We start from the raw sequence: 23,070 nt of genomic DNA, 5'->3' as shown, positions 1-23,070 counted from the left end.
TCTGCACTCTCCCTTGACGTTCTATTTTTCCAGAAGAAAAAAAAAATAAGTTGTTACTCAGAGTGGGCTTTGGAATCACATCGAAGAGGAAGGACAAAAGTGAATCCACAGAGAGGCTGCGCGGTAGGGCGGCAGGGTGAATCACCCCGAGGGCAGGGCTGGGGGCAGCGCTTGTCAGGTGGAGCCTTGGCTCTGAAATTAACTGGCTGTCAGGCACCCAAGTACTGAAGAGATAATTACAAGCCCTCTCCCCGCTGCTGGGGTGGTGACTAACAGGGAAGTGACTTGGAGACGCCCCAGAGATGAAGCTGCCCTAGCATTGGACCCCGACTGGGCAGAGATGCTTCTCTGAAAGGGCACCCACATTTACTTGCTTTTCTGGCAGTTTCTTGTTTTTCTCTCTCCCTTGATACATGAGGAGCATGGCTGTGCTCTCATCCTGTCTGAGAGGAGACTCTAAATCGAAGCGTTAAGTTCAGAGTAGCTGGTCAACCTAGGTGGTAAAGTGGGGTATGCGGTCTTCAGTCTTTGCCGTCTGCTTCCCGTATGGTTACACATACAGGACAGTCAAGATGGGGCTGACTGTGAGCTTCCAAGGTCACTTCTCTGTCATTGTCCATACTTCTCACCTTCCACTTCTGCCACTAGGTTTCCTGTCTGGACTCTCCTGGCTGGAGAGAAATAGTTATGGAGGACTTGGTATAATTTCCCTTTGGTGCAGAGAAGTACAGAACTTGACCCTCTCAAGTCAAACCCTCCCCTCAGTCTGAACTCTACTTGCAAGTTCTCGAGCTACCTTGTGAGGACTGGACCTAGGTGGATGTAGTAAGAGTGTGGGTGGCTGATGATGGCTTTCTTTGTCCTTGACTAAGTCACCGGACTGAACCATCTGCATCGGTCTGAAAGGCAGCCCTGAGCTGATATATCTCCCTGGCCATTCTTTCTACACAAATGTGTGACCTTGGGCAGCCCTTTGCCTGACGTTGCTGCTGCTCGTCCTTAGGACTGTGGAGAGCTGCTTCACAGAAGACCGAGTCTCAGAAGAACCTGATGGGAACCAGTACTGGTTGTCTGTGGTCCGTCACAGCGTTTAGTGAAGTTAAAACCTCTAAGAGAGTGGGTCCTAACCTTCCTCAACTTCCACAACTCTCGTACACAGTTCCCGGTGTTTTAGTGACCTCCAACCATGGAATTACCTTTTTGCTTTTTCAGAACTGGAATTTTGCTACTGTTGTGAATCCTAATATAAATGTCTGGTATGCAGGATATCTTATATGAAACCCCTATGGAGGGTCATGGCCCTCAAGGTGAGAAGCACTGCTCTAAGGTGTATGGAGGTTTGAGGTCATGCTGAGTGAAGGCTGGGCAGTTTGGCGCTTTATTTAGGAAGTATCTAGAGCAGATCTTTGAGAATGGGATGAAAGCTCTAGAAAGCTGCTCATATGCCTGTTTTTAAAGCTGCATAGAATTCTGGGGTGTGTGGCAGGGATCACCATACGATGGCATTGTGCATAGTTTCCCCTTCTGGGATAGCTATGATCCTTAAGTTTATAACCCTGACTTTGAGTGTTTGAATTGTTAGGCTTGGCGCTGATGCTGCATTATTGATACTTCAGAATTAATATCGAGTACTGATGATACAGAAAGTGTCAGGTTTGTTTAGTCACCTGGTTTTGTCTGCATAACGTACATGCATGGAGACACAGCACTCAACCATGACGTCTTCCCCTGTGGCCTTCAACCTTATATTTTTTGAGATGGGGTCTCTTACTGAGTGTGGGACATGGCTATTTGACTAGACCAGTTGACCAGCAAGCCCCAGCGATCCTCTGGGCTCTAACTTTTCAGCCCTTGTATTACAGGTATAGCTTACAACACTTGGTTTTAAAATCAGAGGCAGAGGATCAGAACTCAAGTTCTTAAGCTTTCACAGTAAGCGCCCCCCACTCTGAGCCTTCTCTCCTCCTTTCCAGGAGCGCTTCGAACTTTGTTTTCCTTTTCTACTCTGCTAGTCCAGGTGAAGCTAGCTGTTAATGCCCCACTTATGCTGTTTCTTAAGCTGAAAGATATGGACAGGGTTAGACAATAACCCCTCACCCAGATGGCAAACAAATTATCCTCTTGAGACCAGAATACATTACGCTGATGGCCAAGTGGCATTGGCAGATTTACTGAATGCCACTGGTGTCGTCATATGATGATGCTTGGAATTGCAAAAGATTTATTTTCTGTAATTATGGGGTTGAGCGAGTGGAGTGCAGGGTTCGGGGAAGTGAATCTGGGAAGAGTGAGATATGAAACGCTGACCCTCAACTAAACTTTTGTAGGCCTGGTTGCTGAGATAAACAGCTGTCTGGTGGGCTGTAAGGGGTAATTATCCACTCAACACAGGGGTGCTTGTGTGGTGGTCCCCCAAGGCTGCTGTGAGAGAGGTTCCTGCAGTGCCCCTCCCCCCAGCAGACCAGTCTGAGGCGGTTCCTTGTTCCTTTTCTTCTGCAGGAGTAAGATTTACGGTCTAACTTGGGCTCGCTGCTGTTTGGGTGCCTCGAATGTTATCTAATCTTTAATGTTTACCAAGAGCAGGGAGGATGTGGCATCATGGGGTTCGTTCATTAAAAGCTGCTCGGCAAAGGCCTGCGTGCGAGCGAGCGAGCCATTGTTAAGAGGTCTACACAGTCATCTTGGTGCCTTATTTCAACCGTCTTGCTGGCGTGCAGAAGGCTGGAGTGGAATCATATCGTGCAGGCTGGATCAGGGTGTGTTCGTGTCTCGATGAAACTTTTATGCCTTTCTCTTCTCTGAGCATGTGATCACCATGTGATCACCTTTTCATAATGTCTGGGTCCCATGATGCATCGGCTCTTGCTTTAAAAGAAAAAAAAGGTCTGCACAGTTGTTGTGGGTCATTTTGTCATTTCCTCTAGTATTCTGCTCTAGGGAGACTGTCACGTCAGGAGCTCTGAGGTGGGAGAGGCCGAGAACGCAACCCAGGAGCCCTGCTCACAGACACCCAGTGTGACTTGTGCCTTCGGTGGCCTTCCTGGGTGCCAGCTCCCAACTGCTGAGGGCAAAGAGTGGGTATTTTGGTTTTGAAAACTCAGTTTCCCACTGTGATGTAGCAGGAAGAGTGGAGAATACAGGTATGTTACTAATGTGTGGGGGAGAGGAGAGCATGGCAGATTTAAAACTTCTATCTATCTATCTATCTCTATCTATCTATCTATCTATCTATCTATCTATCTATCTATCTATCTATCTATCTATCTATCTATCTACCTACCCACCCACCCACCTACCTACCTACCTACCTACCTACCTACCCACCTACCTATCTACTATCTATCTATCTATCTATCTATCTATCTATCTATCTATCTATCTATCTATCTAATGTATGAGTGCTCTGTCTGCACGTATACCTGCACGCCAGAAGAGGACATCAGATCCCATTACAGATGGTTGTGAAGTGTCATGTGGGTGCTGGGAATTGAACTCAGGACCTCTGGAAGAAGAGCCACTGTTCTTAACTGCTGAGCCATGGATTTTAAAGGTATCCTTAGGGTGTGGGATGATGGCTGAGCAAGCCTGAGAACCTGAGTCCAGGTCCCCAGCAATGTGCAGAGCTCACTGGCGACATACTTATGTAATCCCAGTGCTGGGGAGGCAGAGACCAGTGGATTCCCCTGAAGCTCATTAGCTGGCCAGGCAGCCATCTCAGCCACACTGGTGAGCTCTAGGTGTAGTGAGAGACCCTATTTGAAAAAAAATGAGATGAAGAGAAGCTAAGAAAGACATCTCTTATTGACCTCTGGCCTCCACACACACAGACTTACATGCATCCACACACATGCATATAACCACGTACACACATATATATACACACAAAGGCACGCCATGCAAGGGCACCTTCAAATGCACTTTCTCCTTTTAATCTGCGTGTTTTCCTGCCCCACCTCCGTCCCCCTTCCATTGCTCATTCAGCCGCAGTGCACCCTCCTTCTCTGACTCACTCCCCTCTTTGGGAGTTCTCGGTCTCCAGCTCTCTGCTGCAACCCAAGTCCTCCAGTCTTGTCAGAAGCCACCTGGCAGTGAGTAACCACTGACATTTGCCCGCGAGCTTCCGGGCCGGTGGCTGTACAGGCTGGAGGTCTCCTGGTGAGCTCCTTACGAACCATGGATATACCTCAGGAGTAGAGGCGTTCTGGTGCCAGCTTACAGGCTGGCTCGGGATGAGTGCAAGCTGTCCCCTTCCCAGTCTGTTCTGTCATAAGGTCAAGGACTGAGAGGAAACCGACTCGCTGGCCTGGCAGACCCCACTACCAGGGGGAGCCTGTGCCTCTGCCCAGAGTTCTTTCAACAATGATTTCTCAAGATGAAACTGGTTATTCAGCCTTGACACAAGGTGAGGTTTGAAGATTGTGTCCGTCCGACGTGGCCCCTAGCATTTAGTGGCCATGTTGTCATTTAAAGGTCCTTGCTTGTCTGTCCACATCCTTGCTGGTTGGTTGGTTGGTTTTCCTGGCATTCTTCTCGACCCAAGGAAATGGCGCTTGAAATGGCAGAGGGATTTGTTGAGAATAGTGATAGTAACAACTTCAGGTCCGCTTCTCCATTTTGCTCCTGTGGTCAGTATCAGGATGTGAAGGTTGGTTTGTATGAAGTCTCAGCAGAGTGTACGGCAGATACCGGTCCTCACGTGATTGTGGAGTGAACGGGCAGAAGTGACCACTGCATTTCTAAATACAGCGTTACTAAAACTACAGTTAGAGTGTTGTCAGGCTGTACGTGTGCCCACTGGAGAAAAACAGCCCAAGCACGGCATTAAGGTTGCCCAAAGGGGAACTTAGAGGCTGTTTCTGAAACCAGGTTCAAGCTTTCTTTTCAGGGACTGTTAGGACAAGCCAGGGCCTCTGGAAGGGTGTGTGTGTGTGTGTGTGTGTGTGTGTGTGTGTGTGTGTGTGTGTGTGTGTGTGTGTGTGTTGCAGGGTGGCTTCAAGCTCTAGTCCTGGGTCCCCTCTCCCTGACTCTGTCTCACTCTCCCTCAGAAGAAAGAGAGGTTACTAGGTCCATGGAATCTAGAGAAAGGACACACAGTGAAAGTCAGCACACAGAGGCTGAAGGAGTTACAACAGGACCTTGCCTGAGGGGAAAACAGATGTCTTCCTGGCACTGTAGTGTGAAGTCATGCTATGCCCATTGGGCTTGGTCACCCCACCCCTGCCCCCCACCCCCTGTACATGCTAAAGCTGCCTGTAATGGCTTTCCTTCCAAGTGGGAGCACAAGATTGTAGATGGCAACATTCAAATAACCCAGACTTCTGAGAATTCACTGTCGGCCTGCAGCAGCTCCAGGCAATAAAGGGGTCCCCTTAGACCACCAATCCAGAGCATGTGTTCCTGGCTTCCTGCCCCAGGCTAGCTTGCTGTCTTATGGAGAATATTTAGGAGCTGGTAACCGTGGTGACCTGCGTCTATGGATGAACATTTCTGTCATTTCGGCTTGGCCCATGCCTAAGAGGCTTGTCCCGGAAGAACATTTATCTTGCCCTTGGGGAGTGGATATCAAGGATGGATTGGAGGTGCTTTTCATCTCCTGCTCCAACTGATTGGAAAGTACATTAGGTAGAGGGCTCTTAATTTGCTGTAGTGTGAAGTAGAAAGAAAGAGGCCAGGAGTGCCGGAGCTTTCATGCAGTCTTCACCCGGCTTTGAGAGAATCACACGGTCCCCTTCCCCTCTCCTCCCAGCCCCCCGGTACTTATAAAGAGTAGCTTGTACTTCTCTACAGGCTCACGGCTGAGAAGTGAAATGAAACGAGGCCTGTGTATATAAGTGGCATTGCTTGCAAAGGGGCTTGAGTAAGATGTTTGATATTCTCTCTATGCGTATACTGTGGGCTTTTTGTTGTTGTTGTTTTGGGACAGTCTTACGTATCCCAGGCTGGCCTTGAGTTCACTGTGTAACTGAGGGTGATCCCTCTGCCTCCACCTCCTGGGTGCATTGCCGATGAGTGCTGGAGTCACAGGTGTGTACCACCGTGCTGGGTTTGTGTCACACCGAGGACTGAGCTTGCTGCATAAGCGCGTTACCAACCGAGCTGCGTTCCCAGTCCCATTATGACTGTGAACCTCACCTCACGGAAGACCGGTTCTCCTACAAACCGATCAAGTTCTCATTACAGCCCTCTTAGCAGGCAGAAGTTGAGACTGGCCATTAACTAACAGACTAGTATGTCACAGGCAGTTGGCCATTGAGAAAGCCAACATTGAGACCATTCCTGTCAGATTTTATAGCGGATTTTCCCATAATACCAGTTCTGCCCAGCAAGGATTTTAGTACCTAGGGTGAGCGCATGCTTAAACAGCATGTGTAAAATTTGGGTCTGTGTGATGAACAGCTGGTTGTTGCTAGAACTATGGGTGCAACTGTTTGCTACTTTAGCTTAAACTTCAAACTTTATCGGGTCACACAGACAACTTTTTGGTTTCTTTTAATCTGTGTTTGAAAGAATCTATTTCGGCTGGGGATTTAGCTCAGTGGTAGAGCGCCACCTAGGAAGCAAGGCCCTGTTCGGTCCCCAGCTCAAAAAAAAAAAAAAGAACCAAAAAAAAAAAAAAAAAAAAAAGAAAGAATCTATTTCATAGGCCTAGAACGAAATTTTCATTAGTCACCAAATGACCCAGAAAGCAGGGTTAGGAAGCTGTCCAGGTCCTGAATTGCTCACTGGCCACACAAGTGTTTGCATCTGAGCAGCCAACAGGCTGATGGCTTGAAGTTTATGAAGACACTGACATGGAGTAATGCCGCCTTTGTAAAAATAGCCACTTAAAATATTTTTGGGGCACAGAAGTACAGCAGTATTGGGGGGAAACCAAATATTATGCTCTTTGCAGAGCTGGTCAGACAATGCACCAGAAGCTAAGTGTCCACTCTGGGGAATGTTGGAAGCTGTTGTAACAGCAATTCCAGGGTTTCCATCAGTAATTGCGGTTCTGTATGTGGCTTTGACTTCTGTCTGACTCTGCTCTTGTGAACTGTTACATTTCCCATGTGTGCTGTCTTGGTGTGGAGTCACATTACACAGAACCAAACTAACGTACAGATCTGTCGGAATCCAAAACAGCCTAAAGAGCCATTACCAAAGGCACAGGTCTTCATTCAGGAACTCCCCACACAGTGCTCTTGCTTTACTGCCCTTCCCCCACCTTGGGTGTGGGGAAGATAGCACATTCCACACCAGGGCTCTGCAGGAGTGATCCCCTGTAGTGGGCGCCCTCAGGAGTCTGCTATGCCACTTGCTAAGGAGTCTTTGTAGGATAAACTTACCCCATGGTCCCACTACATTGCCAGAGATGCTCGTTAATAAATGTTGAGTGGTAGGGTTCCAGTTTAAGCAACACAGAAGAGAGGTGAATGTGCTTGACTGAATTCCAATAAAACTTTATTGGTAATGGAAGTCTCTTGCATATGTGGGTGTTGTGTGGGGTTTGGCACCAGAAGTCTAGGGATCAAGGAATCTCTCTCTCTCTCTCCTTCCTCCTCTCTCTCTCTCTCTCTCTCTCACACACACACACACACACACACACACACACTCACAAGAAGCCACCTCCTTAACATGAACACATCGGGTAGAGAAACCCAGTACGAAGCCAGGAGACACTGATAGACTGGCCGTCCTGTGCCACATCTACAGGAGGAGCAATTCCTAACAGTGTTTTATGGGAAAGAGGTGCCCGGCTATATAGAAAGGCTGCCTTACTCCCTGAAAGGTCCTTGGCAGAGGAATCTTCTCTTCTTTATTCCTGAATCCTGACCAGACTGCTGTTAAATACGGAAACCAAGCAGAAGGCAGGCAACAAGGACACAAGCAGCCTTGGCACTTCTCCTGTCACCAGGAGCTGCTGGGCTGCTCCTGTCCTAGGAATAGAGGCTATGGTGTGGGAAGCCATGTTGGAGACAGCTGAGGTGCCTCTTCCCTTGAGACACACGGCCGTCCTCCCTCTTCTCTGGGGACCTAGATAACTGCATGGCATACAAAGTATCATCTCAGCTTCCTCTACCTTCTCAGAATGTGTCCCCAAGTTGCCCTCGACTGCCTTTCCATGACCACTTCCATGGCTGCATGTGTCCTCCCTCACTCTGGGCCAGTTTTCCAATTTTACTTTGCCCTGTTCTGATACCTGCTGCAGCTGCTGTGTTCCTGCCCAGCTCTCCTGCCCAGCTCTCCTCCCCAACCCTCCTCCACATGCCTCCTCCATGTTTTCCCCATGGTTCTAACCACACCTGTTTGAGGTGCTGTGGGTCATCGCTCTGTGTGGCCAAGGCAGGAGCTTCATAGAAAATTTCTGATGAAATTGGACTGCTTTGGCTTATTCTTTGGGGCAACCAGAGAAAATACATCCTTTCATAATGTTGGAGATAAAAGAAGTTGAGACTTTAGACTCTAGAGATGGCTCTGCCCCCTGGAAAAGTACTCACTGTGGAGGCCTGAGGACATGAGTTCAAATCCTCAGCACTCATGTAAAGCCAGATACCATACTGTGTATCTATAATCCCAGGACTTGCACTGTAAGACAGGAAGCAAAATTCCTAGAAGCTCATGAGGCAGCTAATCTAGAGTGTACAGCAGTAAAAAACAAACAAAGCAAAAGCCCAAAACAACAACAACAACCCCCCAAAACAAACAACAACAAAATCCCCAAACAAACCAAGAGACTGTGTATCAAATAAGATGCTGGCTGAGGACTGATACTGAAGGTTGTCCTCTGACCTTGCATTCATGTCATTTACACATGTGTGCACGCTCTTGTGAGTATGTGCAACACATATAGATTATAAAAGAAAATGAAGTTCGCTGGGCAGTAGCATTCCCTGAGCCCTAGGCTGTACTGAGCCCTTGTACTTGGAGGGCTATTCATGCACACTTCCCCCTCATTGGATCCTCTGGGTCACCTGCAGTGTATGATCTTCACAGATATGAACTGAGTCAGGGAGAAGTTAGGTAAGGTCACTTAGGTGCCAGGGTTTTAACTCCACAGCCTGTGTGTGTGTGTGTGTGTGTGTGTGTGTGTGTGTGTGTGTGTGTGTCTGTCTGTCTGTCTGTCTGTCTGTCTGTCTGTCTGTCTGTGTGAATCACTTACTTTAAGAGGCAATTGTTTGAGGATGTAGCCCAGAGCCCAAGGAGCCAGAAACTTTGGGTTCTGGCTACAAACTGGAGGAAAGAAGGGGAGAGGCCAGGAGGATCTGCCTTCAGGATGTACCCAGGCCTTTGTCTGGCTGCCTTAGACAGGTGCCCTGTAGGTGGCAGGCACCAATTGCCTGGTGTGTTATAGCAGGACTGCAAAACTCAGGGCCAGAGAGTTTCTCTGCTTATAACGGCTATCCCATGGCCTCCTCTCCTTGGCATAAAGGTCACCACCTCATGCTCCCCATACTTCTGTGTCCACCTGTATGCCCTGTCTCAGACCCGCCACCTCCATCCCCACACTGGGGGACCCCTCAGTTCCTTCAGAGTCCATGCCCTCATTCCATGTTAGACTCACTGGCATCACCTTTATTTGTCTGCAGTCACAGTTCTGTGTGCATGTCCCTGGCCACATCTCTCCAGCAGAGCATCCTCTGTTGTTTCCATAGTCGCGCTGGGATGCCTTGCCCAGAGCTTGTCTTTCCGGCCTCATCCTGGGTCCTGTGAGGGGAGAGTGCGTCAGACCCACGGATCAGACTCCTTTTGCAAACCAATGTCTTGTGGAGCCTCTTTTGCCTTGAATCATCTTTATTTTATTTTTTTTAAAACAGGAAATGATTCTATTTAGAAAAAAATTAAAAATTCAACTACTGTAAAATGAGATAATTCAGATAAGCTGAAAGATTAAAATTAAAATAACTTGAAATGCAGCGTTACACTGCATATCATATACATACACACATATATATACACGCATACATTATTCCATTTTATAAAAGTCTACTCATGCATATTAATACATAGGGGACACACACACACACACACACACACACATACACACACACACATTTACTTTAAAAACCATAGGCCCCTTTCTCTTACAAACAGATCCTGTCCTCCTTTGGACAGCAGCGGTGTCTTCCAACACAGGTAACTGCTGTGACTTGCGTTGCATTTACGTACTGTAATTTATTTGACTGTTAATTTCAGTTTACCATCTTTTTGCCCCATGGCAACCAGAACTCTGGTCAAGAGGGGGGAAAATTCCCAGGCAATTTTGATGTGTTCTATTTGTTGTTTTATCCCTTTGTTGAAGACGAGCATGTCACTCTCTGGAGCTGTTTCTTCTCTATTTAGGCAGGGTCTTATGTAGCCCAGGCTGGCAGGGTCTCATGTAGCCCAGGCTGGCAGGGTCTCATGTAGCCCAGGCTGGCAGGGTCTCATGTAGCCCAGGCTGGCAGGGTCTCATGTAGCCTAGACTGCCACTGAACTTGACAGAACAATGACCTTGAACCTGTGATTCACCTGCCACCCCTCTGGCATGCTTGGATGACAGGTATGGGCCAGCATTCCTGGTTTATAGGGTATCGGGGCTTTCTGCATTGCTGCTTAATGCACTCTACCAATGAAGATCCATGCCCAGGGTTGCCCGGGGTTTCACTGTTACTATTGTAAGACAAATGGTTTGACAGATATCACTGGTCCTCTCAGCCCCATCCTGCTGAGGGACCACCATGTTGCCTGTAGGCTTGTAGCATGTAGCATATAGCATGTAGCTGTCTCCAAGGGTGTCATGTAAGATGTAATTTAGGCCTCTGCCCCTGCTGTTAGGGGGAAGTCTGAGGTGGTCCTCCTGACTCAGATGCCCGTCCGTCTTTCTGGGAAAGTCTCCTGTCGTCAGCTTGTGGCCCCAGATCTACTGTGTCAGTCACGTTGGTAATATTAGCTCTTTCTGTGAGCTAGTGACACAAGCGTTGAAGCAGAGATCGAGTTGAGGAAAAGTCCTTTGTACTTTTTAATCGTCTTTTCCCCCGAAGGCAAACTTTTCTGACTTAACTAATTTGCTAGAAGTGACAGCTGACACCGCGGTTGCCCTGAGCTTGCTCGGGAACACAGCCTCCTCATGGCTTCTAGACTGTGAATAGAGGACTTTTTTTTTTTTTTTTTTAAGAGAACACGAAGCATCCTAACGTACCCTGCCTGTACACCTTGCCTGAGCTGGAGTGCCCTCAAGGTTAATCATCACCAACAGGCCAGAAATGCTAGTTTGAATTTTAAAAGTAGGAGGCTCATCAACCAGATTCTTCTGCCTGGGAGACTGGAGCATTGGGAAGCTCTGTGGATCTTAGGTTTAGGTCAGTGGCCTAGGATAAAGCTGTGGGAGGGAGAAGAGGGGAGGAGTCGGCAGGCAGCCAGAGGGGTGTAAGTGAGCACCATAGTCTGTGATGTTGCTATCAGAGTTGGGGCGGGGATGGGGGCAGGTGTACATAACCTGTGCTCCACGTCAGGCCCGGGCACAGTCCTTAATAAGCCGATTGAAAGAGCCAAATTAATATCGGAGAGCATAGGAAGGGAGTGTACTCCATGTTTCCATTTGGAGAAGAGGGACTAGAGATCTAGCAAAGCCCTCAAGTCTGTCTTCAGGCCTGAAGAGACTGGAGCTTAAATAGACGGCAAAGGAAATGCACTTCTAAGCAGTCCTGGCCACGGTGGCCCACACACCACCAACCCGTCTTTATCTAGGTTTCAGGCTGACAAGGTCTCAGAACTCTGAAGTTTCTGTGAGGGAGACAAGTCCCCCGTCTGCCAGGTGGGTACTCTTTCGTCCTCCCATCACGAAGTTCCTGAAGGAAAGCCTCACTTCTTTAGGGCCTGTTGTCTCAATACTCTGGTAGTCAGATTGAGAGTCCTAAGCGTCTTCTCTTCATATTCTCATTCCAGCCAGACTGTTTACCAGTCGCCCCAACAACAGAATAGCATTGGAGGGGTCAGTATATTGGTTATATCTGCTACTGATACCCACCCCCAAGCTTTTTCGGTAGGCTGGGAACCCAAAAGTAGCAGACCCTGACATTTCCCTTTCAGTTGCTTCCATATGAAACATTACCTCATTATCCGGCGCGTTTGAATCTCATTTTATAGGCTGAAAATGTTTTTGAGCTCAGCGGTGCAGGCAAAAATAGCTTGCTGTACCTCGGGTTGAGGATGGGGGCGCTGTTGCACACTGGTCATGATGAGGCTGTAGATCAGTTATGCCGCCGGTTTTCTGACCAGTGCAGTGTAATAGGAGGCTCTTTACCCACAGCAGTTACTTTTAAGGTTCCACAACCCTCAAGGAAACAGAGGGAAAAAAAATAAAAGAAACCCAGTCAGGATGTGTCCCCAAGTAGGAACAATGCAACTATTAGAGCTGTTGTGTGATCTGGGGGTTTTGCAAACCAAGTGACAGGGAGGCTGTTCTAGTATTTTCTGATGGAAAGTGTCTCTTGCTGTCTGGGTTGTAGGGTCACTTTGAACTTTGTTTAAGCAAGACTCTGTCCTTTTATTCTCCAAAGAGTATCTGAGGTTAGGTGCTTGCTCACGGAAGGCTGTTTTGGTGCCGTTCCCTGACGTTTTTCTGAGCGTCTTGAGAATAGACACTGCCTCTTTTTATGGGGAGGCAGAAGGTGCCTTATCCACACATTGAAACAAAGCCTAGAAGAACTCTGCATAGGCATCTGTCTGGATTCCGAGTTCCTCAGGGAGTCAGGCCTTGTCTGTAAATAAGATGAAATTGTTTTCAAGTAGGGATCAAACTTGGTGGCTCCGAATAAATACCTATAATTCTAAATTGATTGGTTTGGAGACGAGGACTCTATATGTAGCCCAGGCTAGCCTTTGTGTTGCCGTCCTCTTGCCCAGGGCTTTCCAGTGTTAGCTCTTGGTTGTGCACTACCATGCTAAAAGGGAAACCTGAAAGACCCCTTTTTGTGGGGGGCGTGGGAGGAGAGCACCCATATTTTACCTTTCAGACAGTTTTGAGGGCAAAACTTTTCATTTATTCTTTATAAGAGATCCGCAAAGCAAATGTTTCCTATCCTTTGAAAGCTCTGAGGCCCACCATGAGCCCATTACTGCCCATTGCTACACCCTGAGAAACAGAAAAGCAGCCTCCTACTTCATCAGGCCAGTACTTTCTCGCCACGCCCTCCGTTCTGCATTGCTGGGCGTCTGAGCCCTCACACATACCTACCTCCGACCCGGAACCGCGCCTTCTGCTTTTAGAGCAGCCTCCTTAGGGCTGAGGTATGGATGGCCTGACACTCTTCCCCATTACCCCTGCAATGGTATGTGCAAAGGTGTTTCTAGAATTCACCATTTGAAGCAGTCGTGTTACATCCTTCTGTCGCCTGGGGCAAGAGAGCCCAGACCCTTTCGTAGGCGGAGACAACAGGAAGAACAGGTTCTCTCGGCCGAGCAGTGCTGAATATGGGTGGCCAGTGCTGTGAAGAGCTGGTCGCCATCTACAAAGTATCGTGGGTCACGCCAAAGTCGAGATGCCGGTGTGCTCAGTGAGAGGATCTCCTAAGCATGGTGTGGTGCAGGCCCTAGGCAAAGGCATGTTTCCTCTCCTCCTGGATCCACACAGTGAAGGGTGCAGTCATCTGTCAGATAGGCAAGGCCACTATATATTTGTCAATAAGGATGCAGAAAACTCAGAAACGTCACTGCTCCTAAGTGACTTGACCATACGCGCATAGACTGTGGCCTTCACTGTCTGATGCTTGTCATCACTGGCAGATAGAGAGGAAGTGGCCAGTGTCCACTCGAAGCTTCCACACGCATCTTTAAAAACATTTGTCGTCAAGTCCATGAGCCCTGCCTCCTTGTGATCCTCGAAGCCACCTTTAGGCCGTGCCTTAAACTGTTAGGCGTACAATTGGAGCCTGTGCAGCTCTTGAACCCTTAATCGTGGTACCGTGACAAGTAAATTTGCCATTGAAATAACCCAGCTAACATCCACTTTTTGGAAATCAATCCTATGAGAAGTGTTTTTAAAATGAATTCCGGTTTTCCAAAATGGCAGGATATTTTATTTTCGAAGTCTGGTTATTTTAACACCGCATTGTTAGGTGTGATTTTTGACATCCCAGCAAGGCAAAGCTGTAATCTCACCAGATGCCATTTAACTTCGGGTGCGTTTTGTCAGATCTTATTTTGTGCGGTGTATGCAAGCCTAATATAGATCCTGCAGCTCTGGAGATGATTAGCTCTCAGGACTACAGAAGCTGCAGTGTCTGAGTTCACGGTGCAAATCTCAGAATAGAGACTTCAAGTAAGTTTCAAGCTTCTGATTATCATGGGCTTTTTAGTAGCCAGTAGAAGACTAGGCCTAGAAGCAGGGCCATTGTCTGGGTGTGGTGCTGCCAGTGTGTTTTTCTGCATGTGAACGTAGTCTATGATCTTCTATGTTTCCATCCCGGGGAAAGGTGATAAGTCGGAGTCAATGCCAGTCTTGGGGAAACCCGGACAGGTCTACCTGATGGGTAGACCAACAGTTCTCCTGAAGGTCATACCTCAGGGTCACTTGGCGGGAAGCTTATCACAAATATCCATGGTGTTGGGTGTGGTGCTGCATCCTTGTAACCGAACATTTGGGCCGGCAAGGTAGAAGGACCTCAAATGCAAAGTTGCAAGGGCTGCACAGGGTGACCCTGTCCCAACAATCCCACAGCAGGGCACAGCGGCACACATCTGTCTTCTCTGCATTTGGGGAGTGCAGAAGAGAGAGTACTGCAAGTTCAGAGCAAGCCTGGTCTCTTCATCAAGTTGCTGGCCAGCCAGGCCTCCATAGTAAGACCTTGTCTCACACAACAAAAGCAAAACCAGCCAACCAAAACCCCAACCTGTGATGGGGCCCCAGGGGTCTGGTTCAGGGCGGCACCTTGTTTGATTAAAAACTAAAGTGAGACCGGTGTCCACCCACGAGGAGGAAGGCAGGAGTCTGAGTGTCTTAGCTGTATTCTTTCAAGTTCCTCATGTCTTGGAAGAGAAAGGCTGCCACCATTTGGTTGAGCTTCCCTGTGAGGTTGTGCTGTTAGGATGTGATGAACAGTGTTGGGGCTTACAAAACAGATCATAAAATCTGATGATTTTGGACATTTGGAAAATATACTTGTATTCCAAAGCTTTCAGATCCGGGGGATGGGGAGCAATGTCTGATTTAGCTCAGGCAGGCCTCAAACTTGCATTGTAGTCAAAGATGACCTTTAGCTTCTGATCATCCTGCCTCTGCCTCCTGAATGCTGGGATTACGGATGTGCACTGCCACGCCCAAGTTGGCTTTCATGGCACCGTGGGATCAAACCCAGGAAATTGGTTGCAACCTAGAAGATCACTCTTTCAACTGATCTATGCCCCAGGGCTTCCTTACTTGTTTTTCTGATTGAATGTTATATACATCTTCTGCCAGGCATTACCAGAAATATTCATGCTCAAATTTAAAAATAAAAACAAGTAGAAATCTGTATGCTCGAGGAAAATTGTTTTTCTGCTTGAACTGTTTTGAGACAAACTCTTTTGAAGTCTGTGTGTCCAGTTGTAAACAACATCTCTCCTTCAACTCATCCCGTGTCACAAACCAGGATTCATGCAGAAGGGAAAGCAGTAGGTCAGAGCCTCACTGTCACCCGCCCCTAGAGTTAGGCTCTGAATTATTATTGCTGGGTCTGTGTTCCTGCCACATCCTTAGCTTATTCTGTGGTTCTTCTTGGGTCATGCAATTAGGACCACATTCCAGTCTAAGTTGATTTTCCATGACTTTCTATCCCGGGGTGGTCTTTCTATCCCAGATGGAAATCTGTGTGTCTACATTTTCCATTTCTTCCACTCATCTTGCTGGTTTCCAGACTGTCCCAGTCTGCACTTTGATGTTTCTAGCCTTGGCAGTCTTCTTTACTTGGGCAGCAACTGCCCTCCACTTCTCTGGAGACTGAGCAGGATTGGTCGGCACTCACTGAACTGGCTAGCAAGGCCAGGCAGAGGATTTTGTCTTGATTCTGTTTTTCCATCAAGCGAAGACACCATGTTGGGAAGCAGAGGAGCTGAACAGAAAAGGATGGTGGGCCAGAACGGCTAATTTTTCTGAGGCGTGCGATTCGTGTCTCACCTTCTATTCTATCCTGGTTTATGTGTAGCCAGTTTGAGCGTTTTCATTTATAACTGCTACTCGGCTCGGGCTAAACAGTTAGATCTGAGGGCAGAACTTCAGGCAGACTGGGACCAAGCCATCCTGAAATTGCACGTCTGAGTTTCCTAGACTGGGGATGGAAAGCTGGCCCGGCCAACTGTTGAGAACAGGATGGATTCAGTGAGTCTGCCTCCTGTATGCTCTGTTCAGAACACTCTACGTCTGCGTTTTTAGAGCAACTCCAACTTTGGTAGACAGCCTCGTCCCCGACACTCTGATTTTAGTGCTGAAGAAGCGGGTGCAGCTCTCGGGATGGGAATGGATGCCGTAGAGAACAGGAAGCACTATAGACGCCATCTTCCTTACGGGACTCTGGGGTAGCAGTGAGAGTAGTCTGAGCTGAAGGAAGCCACTGGCCCCAGACCTACGTCCTTGCGAGACTCCTGGTAGTGTGCTTGGTGCAGATGGGAACGCTTGGTGTTCCGGCACGTCCCACACTCATCAGTGTCCTGAGCATGACCTGCCCTATCTTGTCACCCCTCAGAGTGCTGAGCAGATTGTGGAGCTCTGCAGGGGCTTGGACAGCGGCCACGCCAACAGTATGGAGGCACCGACAAAGAGCCACGACCCGCCTCCCAGGCCTCTGGCTCGTCACCTCTCAGATGCAGACCGCCTCCGAAAAGTCATCCAGGAGCTTGTAGACACCGAGAAGTCTTACGTGAAGGTAACGGGAATTGGTGGGCATTCACACCCCTTCGATGATGGTGACGTCGAGCCGGCAGACACCCGAGATTGCCTCTGCCTGGGACATCGGCCACTCAGGACGTAGATGTGCGCTCCTTGGGGTGAATTGCTGCAGGGAAGGGAGGGCAGGCTGAGCGGGTAAAAGAACTGAGAAGACTCCCAAAATTTGGGTTCTTCGCTCCTTTTGTTGCCAAGGCAGCTTTTACCATGGGAACAGATGTTGGAGTTCGTTGTGTGTAGTCTGCGGGAACAGAGCCTACACTGCTTTGGCAAGAAGAGTAGAGATCACTTTAGGCTATGACGAGCAGTCTAAACTCTAGGGGCCCAAATATGGGTTCTCTGAATCCAGGTGGCCAGCCGTATCCATAGGAAGCCCTATGCAGAATGGAAGCACTTTATTATACCATGATAAAGGCACAGCTTTCATGGCCTTGGGTAACCCCCCAGTTAATTTATCTGATCAGCCAGCCCCTAGTTAGTGCTTTGAGAAACATTCTGTTAGCATAGGAGATTGGGAATACAGTGTTCTTTACTCAAAGCATTTGCCAGTGCTTTGGAGCTCTCTTTGGCTTGCTCCATTTGTCAGGGTCTCTGGAAGGGCAGGGCACAGGACAGTGGCTAGAAATCCAGACTGGTGCCGGCTTGTCATGCTGCATGTCCTTTGGAAGGGCCTCTCCAACTTTCTTGTTGGTCCCTGTGCTTGTCTCCGGCCTTCCAGAAATTCTTAACATCTGTCAAGTCCACTAGTTATACATTGGCACACATGTGGCTGCTACCCTTTTCTCTACAAAGCGGACCGGAGGAGCTGAGGGTGTAACTCAGTCGGTACAGTGACCGGCAAACATGCACACAGCCCCGGGTTAGATACTGCCGAACCGGATATGACGTATGCTTGTAATCCCAGCACTCAGGAGGTAGAGGAAGGGAGATCAGGAGCTGTTATCCTCGGCTGCATAATGAGTTTGAGGCCAGGCTGGGCTACGCTAGACTCTGTGTAGAACCAAACCAAACCAAACCAACCGACCCACCAAGGCAGGTTGGAGCTTTCAGTAGGCGGCTGCACTGCTTCTCCCCAGTACCTTCTCAGAAATGCTGTCCACGGCTGGCTCCAGTGCCTCCTCAGAAATGCTATCCACGGCTGGCTCCAGTGCCTCTTGTATTGGTCTGTGGGAGAGAGAGTAAAGCCAGACAGATTTTGGCTTCATTTTCCAGTATACTTTGTCCTGTATCCTGTGGAAGAGAGGGACTTTCGGGGACTTCCAAGCTCAGAACTTCTTCTGTGACCCAGCAACTTTGTTCAGAGAGCTCTGGGAGCCGTGAGTGCACGAGGCTACCGAGCCATCGGACACTTGAGCAGCATCATAGGACCTGCAGAGTCGGGAACAGAATGGATTCCCTTTGGTCACTATCCTCCTTTTGGAATACACTATACAAGCAGGGCTATTTCCAGTAATGGTTAGGGTACTGAGGTAGATGGGAGAGCAGGTAGACAAGGAAGGACCTACTCTTCCTTCCTGCCAGAACCCTGCCAGTTGCTTGTATAGGGCTCCAGGCATGAGGCTCTTTGCCACCCAGGGCTCAGCGTGACCTGGTCCTGCTGTGCAGCAGTGACAGCTGTGGGCAAGTGACATTAGCCTGGAGAGGAGTGACTGTGTCTGACAAAACAACCAGTACTCAGTGCAGACTTAGCGTTCACACGGGCCCTCTACTCTTTCCTTCATTTCTTGTTGCTGACTTAACACAGGATTTTCTTCGTTGTCCTGCTTGAAATCTAACTCTAAATCTGCATGCACCTTGAAAATTTCCACATCTGTGTGTCCCTGAGATTTGGTCTAGTAACTCACTGCCACCTTCCCTCCTCACATTCCCAGGTTGTTGTGGATGTGGAGAGGGAAGGAGGGAGGGTGGAAAGGAGGTTTTTCACTGTGAAGAGCTAGCAGTGTTGGTGTGCTCTCACAGCAGTCACTAGTTAGGCTGTGGGGGCGCTCTGGGCTTCACAAAGTTCTCTAAGTTTCTAAGACTTCTCCCTTGCAAAAGCTGGGGAGTCAGTTCTACTGAGAAGGTAAGGTAGAGGCTGGCAGATCTCTGAATTCAAGGCTAGCCTGGTCTACATAGTGAGTCTGCATAGTAGTCAGGTAGCTCTAGATGCCCGACTCAAAGAAGTCTTTTCTGTCACTAAAATACATACTGGTTTTGGCTTCAAGTTCTTAAATAGAAACTTTAGTGGGTTATGTAAATATTTCCACCATCGTGTTCTCTGAGTGACCAGAGCAGTAGAGTCTCAAGGGTGGCTTAGGTTGTAAACATCTCTGCTGCTCAAGGTTGGTGCTCTTGCCCCTGAGCGCACAAGTCAGAAATTGTTCTGGATGCCGCCTGAAGTCACAGCTCCATTCAGAGGCTGTCACAGTGTTCCCTTGCACAGAAGAGAAAGCCAGGTCACTTTGGCAGTGCCTATGCCCCTCCCTTCCCCTCCGGAGAAATGATGGCCTCTGTGGCGGGAATGACAGAGCCTGTTCAAGAAGTTATCGTCAGGGTGGGTGCTGGTACCATATAGTCAACATGTACGACCTGGGAGGCGGGGGTGCGGAGTCACTAATCTTCGAATTAGGTAGGTAATGACAACTTCCCTGAAGGGCAAGAATTTCAACAGGTCACATGCCACCATTCCTAATAGAAGTCTCTGGAGTTGCTGTCTAGGCAACTGGAATCATCTAGCTATTCTGGAGAGGTGTGTGTTAGAGAGACTCTTCTTTTGCCTTTCAGGATCTGAGCTGCCTCTTTGAACTGTACTTGGAGCCCCTTCAGAACGAGACCTTTCTTACCCAAGATGAGGTAAATGGCAAACACCTCCCTTCTGCCTCTCAGCCTCTTTAACAATTTAAGATCACAAAATGATGCTCTCACCTTCAGCGTTTATACACAAGAACCACAGGAAAAAACAAAACTCTTTTTTTTTTTCTTATTAAGATTAAGATATCATTGTGCTGTATCTTGGCTGGCCTGGAACTATGTAGACCAGGCTGACCTTGAATTCACAGAGATCTGCCAGCCTCTACCTCCCCAGTGCCAGGATTGAAGACCTATGCCATCCTGCCTGACGTGAAAACAGCACGTTTTATTTAAGTTTGTAACTTTGCTTTGAGCTGTATCTCTTAGCTACCTATGGCTTCATGTTGCCCATGGATTGCAGGCTGGATACAAGAGTCCTGGAAAACAGCCGTAAATTCCTAATGATCACTTACCCACGTCCAACACTTCAGAAAGTCTTGTGTGTACCCTCTGTTCGAGAAATCACATATTTACAAAGGCAGAAGGATGATTTTTTTTTCAGGAAGTATGGCTGAAGTTACTTTTCAGTACATCAGTTATTAATATTAAATCATAGGAATTAGCTTTTTTCTAATTTTTACTTTCCCTGATTTTTTAAAATTCCAAATCCACTTAAGAAGTAACCTTGGAAGTGTGGAGTTGTAGGGAGATGGAGTTGCGTCTCTCTGGGTGTAGACTATACCCTACGACTATGTTCTGTAAAGACTGCTTTTGCCTGTGTCTAGGGGCGTGCACCTATCGTATTGGGGCTGAGGGAGCCTAGCTTATCCTGGCCACACTTCTCACGCCCAACCCTTTATGTAGATGGAGTCACTTTTTGGGAGCTTGCCAGAGATGCTGGAATTTCAAAAGGTGTTCCTGGAGACTCTGGAGGATGGGATCTCCGCTTCCTCAGACTTTAGTGTCCTGGAAACCCCCTCACAGTTTCGGGTAAGTATTTTGAATTTGGCTTTAAAGCAAATGTGGGTGGGTAGGGTGTAAAGTTCTCCCCTCTGTAGGCGAATTCAGTGTTTGGTTGCACTGCCTTCCCGGGGGTGTGGAGAGGAGGCTTCTGGGGCGACTGTGTTCAGGGGTCAGCAGTCTGGATCGCCTGACTGCTCAGCAGAGCTACCCCACTGACTTTCCAGAACGGTAGTGGAGAAACTTCCTTTGACGCAAGAACAGCTCCCCTGCGCTGGGAGCCTCTCTTAGGAGGTCTTGGGAAACTGGGCTGGAGAATGTGAATTTCAGATGGCTATCAGGCAACCTTGTCCCTTGTGAAGGAGTCATTGTAAGGACCGTGGCTGATGGGAATGACGTTCTTCCAGAGGTGAGAGGGAGGCAGTAGAAAGGAGGTTAGAAGCAGACAGTAGGAACGGTGATTCATCCCAACCATGGAGTAGGTCGCTCTGAGAGTCTCCGTACCTCCACTCCTTAAACCAACGGTTCCCAACCAGTTGGTTGCGACCCCTTTGGGGACCTAGTGACTCTTTCACAGGGGTTGCCTAAGACCATGGAAAATATCAGGTTGGGAACCATGCCTTAGACCATTTGTAGTGAGATCCAACAGAGCCATCTAAAGGTCCAGGGCAATGCCCAGCCTGTTCTCCACCAGGACTGACAGGGCAGTTCCGACGGTGGGCAGAAGCACAGGGAGACAGGGCTGACTTGACTTTCTCTCCTCCCTTCTAGAAACTGCTGTTCTCTCTCGGAGGCTCTTTCCTCTACTACGCAGATCACTTTAAACTGTACAGTGGATTCTGCGCCAACCACATTAAAGTACAGAAGGTCCTAGAGCGAGGTGAGTTGCTTATACGCATTATAGTTCCTTTTTTAAACCGTCGATAAAGGGCGGGGCTGTATCCAGCAAGGAAGGAGTTAAATGTAGTTTTCATGGTTTGTCCTCCTCTCTTGACCTTGAAAGTCAAGGAGAGAGGGAGAGTTTTCACTGTTTGCAGCAATGGTGGCCTCGTGGCCGTGGGCAGGTGGGTTCCAAGCTTTGCCCTGTGTCACTCTGCTTTTTTTTTTTTCCTGTAAAATCATACAGCCACAAGGCTTGGATGAGTGGAGAATGCATACTGCTTTTCCCCCCTACAATTCTGTTAACTTTCTTAGGCCTGGGCGCTATTACAAAGCAAAATCCCCACCATCAACCTTCCAGGAAGCACATATTCAGGTGGTTTTTCTGCTGGAACTGGGAAACACTGCCCCCTAGAGGCTGCCCACTTTCCCACTGTCAGGAAGGTTATGTGGCCTCTTTCATGGAGCATGTGGAGAGGTTTCTTCTATAATCTTGGGTTTAACATCTCTACTGAGGCAGTTTAAATCCATTTGGTTTAAATGCAGAACTTCACAGTATCCCAGAAATTTCAAATTAAAAAAAAAAGCCAACCCAAAAAACAAAAATAAAACACAAGCAAACAGTTTTTTGGAATGCTTCGAGCTAGCCAAATAGCCAAATCCATCTTCTCTGGCTGCTTCCAGTGAGGGACTGAGTACACTTGCACTTCTTCACACATGGGTGGTCACAGTGAAACAAAAACACTGAGTCCCACTTGTCCTTTGCCATAAAGATGAGGGGTCACCCGGATACCTACACGGTCTGGCGATCGGTGTCATCTGTGTGCTGCTGACTTTACCCTTGAGATAACCTAAATGAGGGCACTTCTTCATCCAAACCAGTTGGGCTCTGAATAGCTGGCCTGCTCATGGCAAACATGGACACCTGGTGTGATGGCCGGCATGTCCACTGCCCTGTCACATGTGCCTGTCATAACACTGACATGGGATAGGGGTTACAGGTCACTTGGAGTTGTGTGGTGAAGGCTTCAAAGGTGGGGTGACACGACTTCCCATAAGTGTATGGAGTAAGTGCTAGAGGGTTAATGGTTCTCTTAGAATTGAAGCCCATCTTTAGGCCACCTAGAACAATCCCAGTAAGCTACCTTCACTTGCAGGCTCTGTCCGTGGCGTGACAAAGACACTTGCTATTCTTTTCTACTCTGGTACATGTAACTGTGTACTTGACCCACGGATGCCCTGGGCTTTATTATCGGGTGGCATTAGGACTGTGGCAGTATGTAAACCCCACTGGAAGATAACATAACACAGTTTAACTCATCCCGCCACGCTCTCCTAAGGATCTTCTATCCGTTGGTTGCAGCTAAAACCGACAGAGCTTTCAAGGCTTTTCTGGACGCGCGGAACCCCACGAAGCAGCACTCCTCCACGCTGGAGTCGTATCTCATCAAGCCTGTTCAGAGAGTGCTCAAGTATCCTCTGCTCCTCAAGGAGCTCGTGTCCCTGACTGACCATGAGAGTGAAGAACACTATCACCTGACAGGTAAGGCTGGAAGGAGGCTGCCTGCATTCACCAGCCGGCCACG

At 48.4% G+C, this 23,070-nt stretch overlaps 1 protein-coding gene across 1 annotated transcript in view; it reads left to right on the top strand.

Annotated features, from left to right (window-relative positions):
• Positions 1-23,070, top strand: part of Tiam2 (TIAM Rac1 associated GEF 2) — a 121,712-nt gene that overhangs the window by 90,317 nt on the left and 8,325 nt on the right. The window contains exons 16-20 of the mRNA XM_032894768.1: positions 16,677-16,856; positions 19,640-19,708; positions 20,510-20,635; positions 21,377-21,485; positions 22,848-23,027. Of these exons, the coding sequence (XP_032750659.1) occupies positions 16,677-16,856; positions 19,640-19,708; positions 20,510-20,635; positions 21,377-21,485; positions 22,848-23,027 (664 nt within the window). The remainder of the gene's footprint in view (positions 1-16,676; positions 16,857-19,639; positions 19,709-20,509; positions 20,636-21,376; positions 21,486-22,847; positions 23,028-23,070) is intronic.

Source organism: Rattus rattus, chromosome 2 (genome assembly GCF_011064425.1).
Source record: "Rattus rattus isolate New Zealand chromosome 2, Rrattus_CSIRO_v1, whole genome shotgun sequence".
Classification (NCBI taxonomy): domain Eukaryota; kingdom Metazoa; phylum Chordata; class Mammalia; order Rodentia; family Muridae; genus Rattus; species Rattus rattus.
This window is presented reverse-complemented; position numbering and strand designations above follow the sequence as displayed.